At 51.8% G+C, this 12,265-nt stretch overlaps 1 protein-coding gene across 4 annotated transcripts in view; it reads right to left on the bottom strand.

Annotated features, from left to right (window-relative positions):
* Positions 1-12,265, bottom strand: part of LOC135198183 (protein lin-52 homolog) — a 157,239-nt gene that overhangs the window by 109,365 nt on the left and 35,609 nt on the right. For all 4 annotated transcript variants that reach the window (XM_064225730.1, XM_064225731.1, XM_064225733.1 and 1 more), the window contains exon 2: positions 3,683-3,751. In XM_064225730.1, coding sequence (XP_064081800.1) covers positions 3,683-3,751 — 69 coding nt within the window. The remainder of the gene's footprint in view (positions 1-3,682; positions 3,752-12,265) is intronic.

Below are 12,265 nucleotides of genomic sequence, written 5' to 3' on the forward strand. Positions count from 1 at the left end.
AGAGGGTCCTCCGTTAGCATGTAAAATCGCCTCTGTTGTAGTAGAGGTGGGGAAAGGAGCTTGGACGACCTGCCGGACCGAAGCAAACCCTCCTGTCCGGAGACGAGAGTGTCCACCTGGCCTAGCATACTGTCAGCTAAGGCTTATCGCAGCAGACCCACCGTCGTCCTGGGTTCCTTCTTAGGACCCCAGAACGACTCCAGCCTAGATGTAGGGTCGGAGGGTGGAATCGCCGATCCTTCCCCAAGGTCATTGTGCTGACGAATCAGCGCAATAACCTAAGCAAACGACCTCTGGATCTCGGGAGTGACTGCATCCTGCGGAGATGGACCGTCAAGCCCATCCAAAGAGAACGCCTCCCGAGACCCTCCTCCTTCCACAGGAGGAACCACAACAGACCCCTCATGGTCTCCTCCATCTACTTGTGCGTACGATCTGGACGGTCCTAGGACCGTGCCAGGTTCGTAGGCCCTCATGGAGGGACTGCGAGAAGCGCGCTCCTCGCGATCGCTTCTGATCGCTTCACTCTTCCCGGTGTAGCCCGAGGAAGTTGAAGGGATAGGAGAGGAAGACCTGACGCTCCCCCCTCACCCACCAGCAGAACCGGCGTGCTGGGGGGGCTGCAGGCTATCGCCAACCCGCAGTGATGATCGAGCTGCAGGCCTGGTCGCACAGCTCCCCTGGGGAGAACCGCTGGACTGAGAACCACGGCGATAGTCCCGAGCATCAGGAGAGCTGCTGCCAGTCCCTCTATCCGCCCGGTCCCGGTGGGAGCAGTGGTCAGGGGACCGGTAGAGTCCACTGTCGCGGTGGGAGCGAGGCCTGTCCTCACGGCGCGCCACAGTGCCTGGACCAGCCAGAGTGATCGCCGGCCTGGCGGGAGTCACCTGGGCGACTCCCTCCAGTCTTCCGCTCCGTACCTGGGTCGGCAGCAAGCAGGCTCGGCTGCCTGGACCCTGGCTGCACGGTCACCCGTGGGCGACTGTACACTCGGTACCTCTCGCGAACAAGAGGCCGAGACGGTCGAGGCAGAACCTCTGGCGCCAGGCGAGGAGGTACCGGTGTTACCCCGTACCCCTCTGGTCCCAGTCTTCTTCTTCCTTGCGGAAGGAGAGATGGGCCACGTTCCCGAAGGAACAGGAGGACCAGCGGAAGCCCCAATCGTCCCACTGGAGTGGGACGAACCCTTAAGAGGTCTCAGAGCGAGACTTCTTAGGGGGGGAGGAGGCTACCTTCTACTTTCTCGGCTGTGGGGCCTTGGAAGTCGAAGGGGAAGAAGCGGCAGCAGACGACAACGAAGAAGACGACGAAGACACCTTCCTCTTCTTCTTCGTCAGCTTCCTCAGGACCACCGTCAGGTCCTCCATCCGGAGGGACCTGGGTTGGGGGCAGCAACACCACGGGCAGGAACGACGGCGGCAGGGACTGGTACAGGAGCGGCAAGCACAGGAACAGGAGGCGGTTCAGGAACCAGCGGCATCCTAGGCATTGGCGGCAGATCCAACGGTGAGCTCTTGTGACACCGAAAATCAGGGGCTGGGGCAAGAGCAGCAAAACAAGGCGGCGGCGTGACGACCCTCCTCTGCACACTCAACAGCGGAGCCTGCACAGCAGCTTTCGGGGTCACCATTGTTATGTGCTGCATATATACCAAGTGAGAGGGGCAGCATACCCTGGCGTAGACACCGTAGTGGTCGTTAGGGTCACAGGTCCATGGGTTACCGGTCTGGAACCCCTCCCAAGATGATACAGCAGCCCCTGAACGCTTGGTGTCCCCTGGAGCCCCAATGAGTACTAGACCTGGCCGAGATCGTCCCCCGTGGCAGGCATACCTGAGGAAGGGAGTGTCGGGTTAATGGGGGGGTTACCACTCGCCCGGGGGGTGACAGGTCCCACCCCGAGCGAACGAAAGACCCCGAGTACAACTGAATGTCGGGGTATCTCGCTCCCTCCTCTACACTCGACTGATAGAGGGAAGAGAAGGAGCGAGATACACCCCCCGAAGGGGAAGGAGCCATACGTGGGAGCTGTGATGGAGGGAGGAAAGAAGAAGACGTGTCTATAACCAAAGGAGTAACTGGAGAACCCTCCGATGACTCCTTGGCCAGCTTGCGCGGCTTCTTCCTTCCCTTGTAACACTCCCACTGCTCCTCCAACCAAATTACACAAACATCACAAAGCTCGGTGCGAGAGCACTCACGCCCTCGACACCTAGTACAATATTCATGAGGATCAACCTCAAAAAGGGATTGAAAGGCCCCACACTTACGGCCCTCCACACCAGGGCACAATCTGCGGCTGACGGGGGGGCGGGGGGGTCTTTCCGGCTCGCGGGAGTCCATCACACGAGCAATCACAATAATAACAAAAATAAACCAAGTACTCACGTTACTTCACCCAAGCACACAGTATAAGAAAAAGTAAGATAATATGCTTCACAACGATGAAGTAGAAATCTCAGCATACGACAGAAGGGGGTAGAGCGGCAAACAACACGTCTCACACCCAGCGCAGTCAAAAGCAAAGTGGTTCTTCACCTGTCAATCGTGCGGGACCACCGACTGTCGGACAAGCAGTTAACTACCGAACCTTCTTGTGTTCAAAGCTTACGACCGGTTCCAGCTGCCGCTGATTACATTCCTATTGTTAAAGGACCGATAGGCTTGTATTACATATCGGAACAAATGATGTTTACAAAGAGGAAGATAACAACACTTGACGAGCTTTCTCACTCCTCAACTACTTCTCCAAATTCTGCAAGACTTCTCTTACAGGATGAGGCATATTTACCAGCAGAAGTAGAGCTGATAATCACAGGGCAGCAGCAAAGGTGTTGTCAAGTGATAAAACTCTAGGATAGCAGCAGTAAATTAATGTGATTTTCAGCAGGGGAACAGTACAACTTGAGGACTAATGTCACAGCATGCTACAAGTTACAGGTACAATTCTGAGGTTAGGATAGCTAAAAAGAAGAGATATCCAACAATTCACTGCTGTAATTAACTATCATCACTGTTAGCCTGTAAAAGAAATGAGAGGAGATCCCTTAAACACCAACACCACATGGCCCGCACCCCCTCTCTTCATCCAAAAAGAAAGAGAAGAGGAAATACCATAAGAAAAACAAAGGACAAACCTCCGGAGACCCCCTCAGTAATTTCCAAAGCGTAAGCATAAATTTCAAACGAATACACTGTCTCACCCTGACATTAAAGGGCAAAAATATGTAATAAAGGCGTAGGCATACCCCTGCCACCGACCTTTAACACAAAGTAGCAAGGCTATCACAAAAAGTCGGTTTGTATATTAATTACTAAAGTCAATTAATTATTAACATCAAACAATATGTATATACTATATTCATTCACAGTGATAAAAGAAAGACCCACCAGAAAATTGTGATTAACAGCTAGTCATCAAGAGCTCAAAAAACATGTCTTCATTGGAAGATTGCCGAAAGCATAGTGGAGTGTTTACATTCAGTTATTGCCTAATCCCTTGTTCAAGAATTTAACAGCTGTATTCCACCCTACACTAAAAGTAATTCCTAACGTAAAGGACTGAGGGTTTGTATATCATGTAGGCACAAATATTTGTTATAAAAGTTGTACTGTCTAGAAATATCTCATACTAATTATGTAGTTATTTAAATATCAAATGGTAAAGAAAGCCAACCACTTACTTGGTTCTGCCCACATGTCTGGACTAGAACAGGCACTTTTCTCTTGGCTCATCTGGGATGAATCCTTATCTGCAAAAGAACTTCAGCATTAATAACAGTAATGTACAAATATGTTTTTACAATACATATAAGTACAATGCTTTAATACAAACCCAATAATCATGAATAGCCTTTAACTGTGGAATGCTACATTGTATAGAAAACAAAGCATTAAAAATGGTGGTTTTTATGATAAAATACAATTTCTGGGCACTTACCTTCTATCATTTGCTTTATCTGTTGGACCGGGTTGGAGGTGAGGGGTGGCCGAGATTCGAAGGGTAATAGATATCCCTCCCGAAGGACATCTACAATCCAGGTCTCGGCGCCGTAGCGCTGCCAAGTTGCCCAATGGCTGGCCAGGCACCCCCCCACTTCCTTGGCAGCAGGTGAGGGGAACGCCGTCCCTAGCGTTTCCCCCCTTTCTTCGACTTCTTCCCAGAGCCTCCACGGGATGAGGAGGGCTGGGAGGAGGGCTGGTTACGGCTCCCCTTGTTAGAAGTCGAAGAAGACAGAGTCATTGTCCTCGGGGGCTTTTCGACGCAGCAACCGTCTTAGCAGCCGAGGAAGCGCTAGCCGAGCTCTTAGACTTGGCCGCAGTCCGAGGCTGCCCAGAAGCCTTCGAGACTGCCTGGTGAACCAGACGGTCACTGTCATCAGTGCGTCGTCTGTCCACCGCAGCGTCCACCATCTCTCCTGGGAAGAGAGACGTGGAACTCCGTAAAGGTCCGTTTCTAAGCCCCAACGCCGCCTCACGCCCGGCCGCCCTGGAAACCCGAGTAAGGACAGCGTCCCTTCGTCGGAGAACCAGGTTGGCCCACAGGTTCACCGTCTGGTGGGCAAGGAAGGAGATGGCTCTTCCCCCAGACTGGCAAAGTCTCCTGAAGGCCGAGTCATCTTCGGGAGAAATTCCCCCGGAGTTGGCTGCGACCTTAGATACTGTGAGGGACCACAGATTCTAGACCAGGAGACGGGCCTGGAAAGCTGCCATGGCGGTAGATTCCAGGCCGAGTGCCTCTTGCTGCGAGAACCACAAGTTCTCGGACAGGAGCTGTTGCAGAGACACACCCGGAGTCAACCTAGCTAACTCCGGGTTCACCTGTTTTGGCGGCATCGGGTCTTCAGATGGCACGTAAAACCGCCGCTGTCGTAGCAGAGGAGGTGGAAGCAGCTTGCTCGACCTGCCAGACTTGAGCGAACCGTCTTGTCCGGAGACAAGCGATTCAACCTGGTCCAGCACTGAGTCCGCAAGCTCGGAACGCGGCAGACCCACCGTCGGTCTGGGTTCCCTCTTCGGGCCCCAGAACGACTCGAGCCGGGACGTGGGCTCGGATGGTGGGAGCGGCGATCCTTCCCCGAGGTCGTTGTGCTGACGAATCAGCGCAATCACCTCGGCAAAGTTCCTCTGGATCTCGGGCGTGGATTAGCATCCTGTGGAGTTCCGGACCTGTCCAGTCCCTCAAACAGGAGTACCTCCCGAGACCCTCCTCCCTCAAGGAGAGGAGCAGCGACAGCCCCCTCTCGGTCTCCTCCAACCACCTGTGCGTACGACCTGGCTGGTCCGAGAACCGAGCCTGGTACGTACGACGACGTGGCGGGATCCTGAGGGGCGCACCCCTCACGATCACTCCTCAATACCTCGCCCCTCCCGGTGTAACCCGAGGAGGTTGAAGGTATGGGAGAGGCAGACCTGACGCTCTCTCCTCGCTCACTGGCAGAACCAGCGGGCTTGGAGGACTGCAGGCGATCGCCAACCCGCCCCCCCCCGGGGTGGTGATCGAGCTGCAGACCTAGTCGAGCCGTCTCGCTGTGGAGAACGGCTGGACCGAGAACAGCGGCTCCGGTCTCGTGTGTCAGAGGAGCTGGTGCTGGTCGTCGTACCCGATCGCTCTCTGTGAGAGCGACGGTCAGGCGACCGCGAGCTCCACTGTCACGGTGAGATCGGTGCGTATCCTCACGGTGCGTCAGTTCGCTGGTACCAGCCGTGGCTGGTGCCGGCGAACGGGGGGACCTCTTCCCAGCCTCGCCCAAGTGGCCGGTCATGGACCGTCACGTCCGCCCGTAGCCAGCCGCTCGCCGTGAGAGCGAGAGCTGGTCTGGTGAGAGTCGCGTGAGCGGCTGTCACCAGTCTTCCGCTCCGTGCCGTGAACCTGACGCTGAGCGGACTCAGAGGTCTGGTTCCTGGCTGCACGGTCGCTGGTAGGCGACCGTACACTCGGTACCTCTCGCGAACGAGCGGCCGAGCCGGATCCTGCTGCTGTGGCCGAACCACTAACAGCAGGTGAGGAAGTGCCGGTGTTAGCCGGCACCCCTCTGGTCCCCGTAGTCTTCTTCCTTGCGGGAGAAGAGACGGGTCCTGCTCCCGAAGGAGCAGGGCGACCAGCGGAAGAACCCCCCGTCTCACCAGAGCGAGACGGGCCCTTAGAAGCTCCCGAAGGAGACTTCTTAGGGGGGGGGAGGCGACCTTCTTCTTCTTAGGCGGGGGAGCCTTAGAAGAAGAAGGGGAAGAGGCGGCAGACGACGACGACGACGAAGAAGACGATGAAGACGACGACGACACCTTCCGCCTCTTCCTCTTCTTCTTCTTCTTCGTCAAACCTCCTCAGGACCGACGTCAGATCTGTCATCCAGGACGGAGCCGGGGCTGCTGTTGCCGAAGCAACAGGGCCCGGACGTACCTGTATCCGAACAGACCAGCATCGGGAGCAGCGGCGCCAGGAACAGGAACAACATCAGCAGGTGCGAGCATCACAGGAACGGCAGTCGAGACGGCAGGAGCAGGAACAGGAACAGCAGCGGTGGTCACGGCAGGTACGGCAGGCTGTGTGGGCGGTACAGATGGTCGAACCAGCGGCACAGACGTCATCGGCACCGGTGGGAGGTCCAGGGGCGCGCTCTTCGGGCACATGAAGTCCGGTCGTGGCAGCACGGCAAACCCAGGTGGCGGCATCACACTCCCCCGAGTTACGGCGACTGGCCCCTGCACCGATGTTGTGGGTGTTACAGAGACCGCGTGCTGGGTGTACACCAGGTGAGGAGGTGACGCGTAGCCGGGTGTTGTCAGGGTCGTGGTGGTGGTTGTGACCGTTGCATGAGTAACCGCCACGGAGCCAGCCAGATGATAGAGCAGCCCCTGGACACTCGGCACGCCCTGCAGCCCCAACGATGCCCACACCTGTCCGAGGTCATCCTTCACGGCAACCGCACCTGAGGAGGCAAAAGTCGGGTGATTAGAAGGATCCTCTACCCGCTCGCGCGAAGACGAGCGGATAGAGGACCCAGAATACAACTCTACGTCAGGGTATCTAGCGCCCTCCTCCACACTCGACACGTCAGGAGAGGAGAAGGACCTAGACACCCCCCCCGAAGGGGAAGGCGCGAGACGTGGAAGTTGAGCGGGCGGCAGGAAAGAAGACGAAGTGTCCGTCACCAAAGGAGTCGCGGGAGAGCTTTCCGACGACTCCTTTGCAGGCCTTCGCTTCTTCCTGCCCTCATACAAAGTCCACTGCGCCTCCGACCAGTCATTACACATCACAGGGCTCGGCCCGGGTGCATTCGCGCCCCCGACACCGGGGGGGGGGGGAGCACACAAAATATGAGGGTCAATCTCCGGGAACGATCTAAACTTCCCGCATTTGCGCCCTTCGATACCCGGGCAAAGTCTCCTTGGGGTAGCGAGGCGAGGAGATTCCATCATTATTCACTTGAAAGCCGTAATTAATATATAAAGAGAGAATAATTGTACTTACAATACTCTTTCATACACAATTACAACCAAACTTAGAAAGCAAACGACGAGCAGCGGGCAGAGAGCGAACACACACGTCCATCCACTGTGAGGCCGAAAGCAAAAGTGGTTTGTTTACCTCCCAGTCGCGCGCGTGTGCGCGCCTGTCGGACAAGCAGTTAACTACCGAACCCCTTGTTCGAAAGCTTACGACCTATCCAGCTGCCGCTAGTACCTTCCTATTGTAAAAGGACCGAAGGTTTGTATGCCGTGTCGGAACAAAGTAAGAATTTCAAAATGAGAAGGAGGAAGAAAAGAGTATGTGTCTCTTTATCTTACTCCTTACTCTGTATTACTTCCTTCATAAGGTGCATGAGAACTTGTCAATGTAAAGACAATAGACATCAAGGAAATTGCTGCTGTGGTTGATGCCAATGGGTTATCTCCCTGGGGAAGAATGACCACTACTTCAGGGTTGACAACTTTGAGTTCCAAAGCAGATGGTGAACCTCTCAACTTAGCTCAGGCTAAGTAGTCTAGGAAGGTTGAAAAAAGATTGGTTTCCAGGATACTGGGGAGAAGGCCAAATTTTCCAAAGGTACTCGAGCAATGAAGTTATACCTGGAGAGGATGACACAGTTAGGAAGGCAGTGGCAAAGCATGCATTTCACTGGGGTCTCACCTTCAGACAGCCTGACTTGGTACTACTAGATAAAAGCATAGGAAGGTCACTCACCTTCCTGTGTTTAGCCCAGTGAGCAAGGTTGCATGTCAAGATGAAGTTCCGCCTCTTATATATATTTCTTATGGTGCTCTAGAATAGGGTAAGTTGGGATGGTGGGGGGGAGAGTCCAGCCTCAGATATATATAGCTTAGAAACTGGTGCTCTACATCAGTTTGCGTTAAGGAAATTTAGGCCAAGATACATCCCTGTATTTTACCATGTGTGACATTAAACCCTAGATCAGGTCAGGTGGAATGGGTTACTATGGGCAACTAGCTTAATCCCTCAGCCAAGTAAAGACCTGGTGGCTTAGGTTAGGTTAAGTTTTGGTGGGGGGGAGAGTCCAGCCTCAGATATATATAGCTTAGAAACTGGTGCTCTACATCAGTTTGCGTTAAGGAAATTTAGGCCAAGATACATCCCTGTATTTTACCATGTGTGACATTAAACCCTAGATCAGGTCAGGTGGAATGGGTTACTATGGGCAACTAGCTTAATCCCTCAGCCAAGTAAAGACCTGGTGGCTTAGGTTAGGTTAAGTTTGGACACTTATTAGTAATTTACAAAATGATTTTTTTAGCACTACTACCTTTATGTCAATTTGGTAAGAGAGTTCGAACCAGTCAGCCAAGTAAGGACCCAGCCTCCCAGGTTAGGTTATGTTAAGATGCTTACGTCTCATTGCCTGTCCTTCCTACCTATGTACTACTAGGGTAAACAACCGCCTTGAGTCCATCTTACTCGGGCAGATCACCCTTATTCACTCGATATTTAATTGGTGAAACAAGAACACAAATACATCTTTAAGCATACCTTTCAAAAGATTGAAGTTTCTTCAACATAATGTGATATATGAAAGCACCATACGAAGTAAAATAAGCATGTGAGGTCTTTGTAAAATATGTTTTCGTGGCAGTTTTTAAATCCATTTTGGCGTCTTTCGCATCCAGTCCCTTTCGTCTCCGGCATCGATACCACATCCTTCCCAGTGCTCATTCAAACAATATTAGCACATACGTATATGTAACATTTACTGATATTACTCAAGATTGCAGTTGTAATCAGCACAATAAAAATGATATTGTTAAACTACAATAAAGTTTTGTACATGAACTTCCCTGACAGATATATACTTAGCCGACGTTCCGACAGAATTTCAAATCTCGCGGCACACGCGACAGGTAGGTCAGGTGGTCTACCTTACCCGCCGCTGGGTGGCGGATGTACGAACCACTCCCGTAAGCTTGTCAGATTTTTCTCTTCCACCTGTCTCCTGAGGGGAGGCTGGGTGGGCCATTAATCGTATATATCTGCCAGGTAAGTATGTACAAAACTTTATTGTAGTTTAACAATATCATTTTTGTACATGAACTTCCCTGACAGATATATACTTAGCTGATTGGCACCCTTGGTGGAGGGTAAGAGACAGCTCAATAATACAGGTAAGACGGGAAACAACTAATGTTGTAGGATATAAAAACCTTGGTTCTCACCTTTTCAGGATGAAGACTTCATAGATACTATCTCTGAGTCTGCATTGCCTGGAGAGCTACAGCTAGGACGTGACCTGATGCTGAAAGACTCTCGGATCTACCACTGGGATATGTGATCCCCTATTGTGGTAGAATCCAAGTCGGATGCTGTTAAAGGGACCTTGTCCGCTTACCTAACAGATCCTTACCACTACCTCTGCAAGGAGCCAAAACCCACCAGACCACCTAACCAAAATACAAAGGGTTAATATTACGACAAAAAGAGGTGCCTCCTGCAACCTCTTTCAGACAACCAAAAAACAACAATATAAAATATAGGGTAACATATAAAAAATTTTACACAGGATAAGTTTCAGCTCCCTGCCCAGCACCGAATCCGCCGATACGAAAGGACCCAAGGCGAAGCATTTATCATATGTGATTTTTACATCACGTAGGTAGTTGGTTTGCGAAAACCGATTGGCATCTCCAAAAAGTCGCCTCCATCAAGTTCCGCACAGACATATTTTTTTCTGAATGCAAGCGAAGTTGCGATGGCTCTCACCTCGTGAGCTTTCACTTTCAGTAGTCTAAACTGATCTTCCTTACAGGCAACATGTGCCTCTGTAATAAGGCTTCTCAGAAAAAAGGAAAGAGCATTCTTCGACATGGGCCGAGTGGGGTCCTTACGGAGCACCAAAGTACATCTTGATTAGCCTTAAGTTGTTCCTTCCTCTTAAGGAAATACTTCATAATTCTCATAGGGCAAAGAGTTCTTTCAGGCTCTTCCCCTACTAGAAAAGATAAACTACGAACTTCAAAGCTCCTGGGCCAAGGGCGTGATGGGTTTTCATTCTTTGCAAGGAAACTTGGAAGAAAACGAACATACCATAGAATCTTCCTTAAACCCTACATTGCCCTCAATAGCTTGGAGCTCACTCACTCTTTTAGCTGTAGCTAGGGCCAAAAGGAAGATAGCCTTCTTCGTCAAGTCCTTGAAAGAGGCTAAGCCAGGAGGTTCGAATCTAGACGATCCAAGGAATTGTAGGACTACGTCTAGATTCCAGTTCGGTACTACATGAGGACGCTTAATGGTTTCAAATGATCTAATAAGATCATGCAGGTCCTTATCATCGGATATATTTAAGCCTCTATGCCGAAATACCGCCGCCAACATACTGCGGTATCCCTTAATAGTTGACACAACCAGATGACATTCTTCTTTGAGGAAAATAAGGAAATCCGCAATTTGGGTCACAGAGGTACTGGAAGAGGAAATGTTCTTCCTCTTGCACCAACGTCTGGAAGACATCCCACAAACCTTTGACTGGTATACACGCAAGGTGGAAGGTCTCCTCGCTCTTGCGATTGCTTTAGCAGCTGCTGCTGAAAAGCCTTTTGCTCTGACCAAACTTTGGACAGTCTGAAACCAGTCAGACTGAGAGCGAGGAGATTTTTTGTGGTACCTGTCGAAGTGGGGTTGTCTGAGTAGATCGCTCCTTAGCGGGAGCGATCTTGGAAGGTCCACCAACCATTCCAGTACCTCTGTGAACCATTCTTGGGCCGGCCAAAAGGGAGCGATTAAGGTCATTCTCGTTGAATCGGACTCTACGAACTTCTTGATAGTTAGCCCCAGGATCATTGAAGGGGGAAACGCGTAGACGTCGAGTCCGTTCCAGTCTAGAAGAAGAGCATCTATTGCTACTGCCTCTGGATCCGATATCGGAGAGCAGTAAGGATCCAGCCTCTTGTTCTTTGACGTGGCAAAGAGGTCTATGTGTGGCCTGCCCCATAACTTCCACAGGCTCTGGCATACATCCAGATGAAAGGGTCCACTCTGTGGGAAGGACCTGATCTTTCCTGCTGAGGAGATCTGCTCTTACATTCCTTTCTCCCTGCACGAACCTGGTGAGAAGCTTGATTCCTCTTTCTTCTGCCCACAGAAGAAGGTCTCTTGCTGTCTCGTACAGGGAGAAGGAATGCGTCCCCCCCTGTTTCCTGATGTATGCCAGAGCTGTAGTGTTGTCCGCGTTGACCTGCACTACCGATCTTCTGACTTTGGGCTCGAAAGCCTTCAGAGCCAACCACACAGCCATCAACTCCTTTCTGTTGATGTGCCAGGCTACCTGGTCCCCCCACCCAGGTACCTGACACTTCGTTGGTTCCCAGAGTTGCACCCCACCCCATGTCCGACGCGTCGGAGAACAACACCAGGTTGGGGGTCTGTGATTGAAGAGACAGTCCCTTCGCAAAGAGGTTGGGATCTGTCCACCATAAGAGATGTTTCTTGATGTCCTGGGATAACGACAGGAGAACGTCAAATCCTGAGAACGACGACTCCAATTCCGATGAGAAAGAATTGGAGCGGTCTCAGGTGCAACCTTCCTAGGGAAACGAATTGCTCCAGAGAGGAGAGTGTCCCCAGCAACTCATCCACTCCCCTCATGCTGCATACTTCTTTCCCTAAGAAGGTTGTTACTCTCTCGAATCCTCGGGCTATCCTTTCCTGCGAGGGAAAAGCCCGAAAACTCAGAGAGTTCATCTGTATCCCGAGATACACACACTCTTGCTCGGGAATTAGTGATGACTTCTTGAAATTGACGAGAAGTCCCAAAGCCTTC

The sequence above is a fragment of the Macrobrachium nipponense genome, chromosome 21 (genome assembly GCF_015104395.2).
Source record: "Macrobrachium nipponense isolate FS-2020 chromosome 21, ASM1510439v2, whole genome shotgun sequence".
NCBI classification, from domain to species: domain Eukaryota; kingdom Metazoa; phylum Arthropoda; class Malacostraca; order Decapoda; family Palaemonidae; genus Macrobrachium; species Macrobrachium nipponense.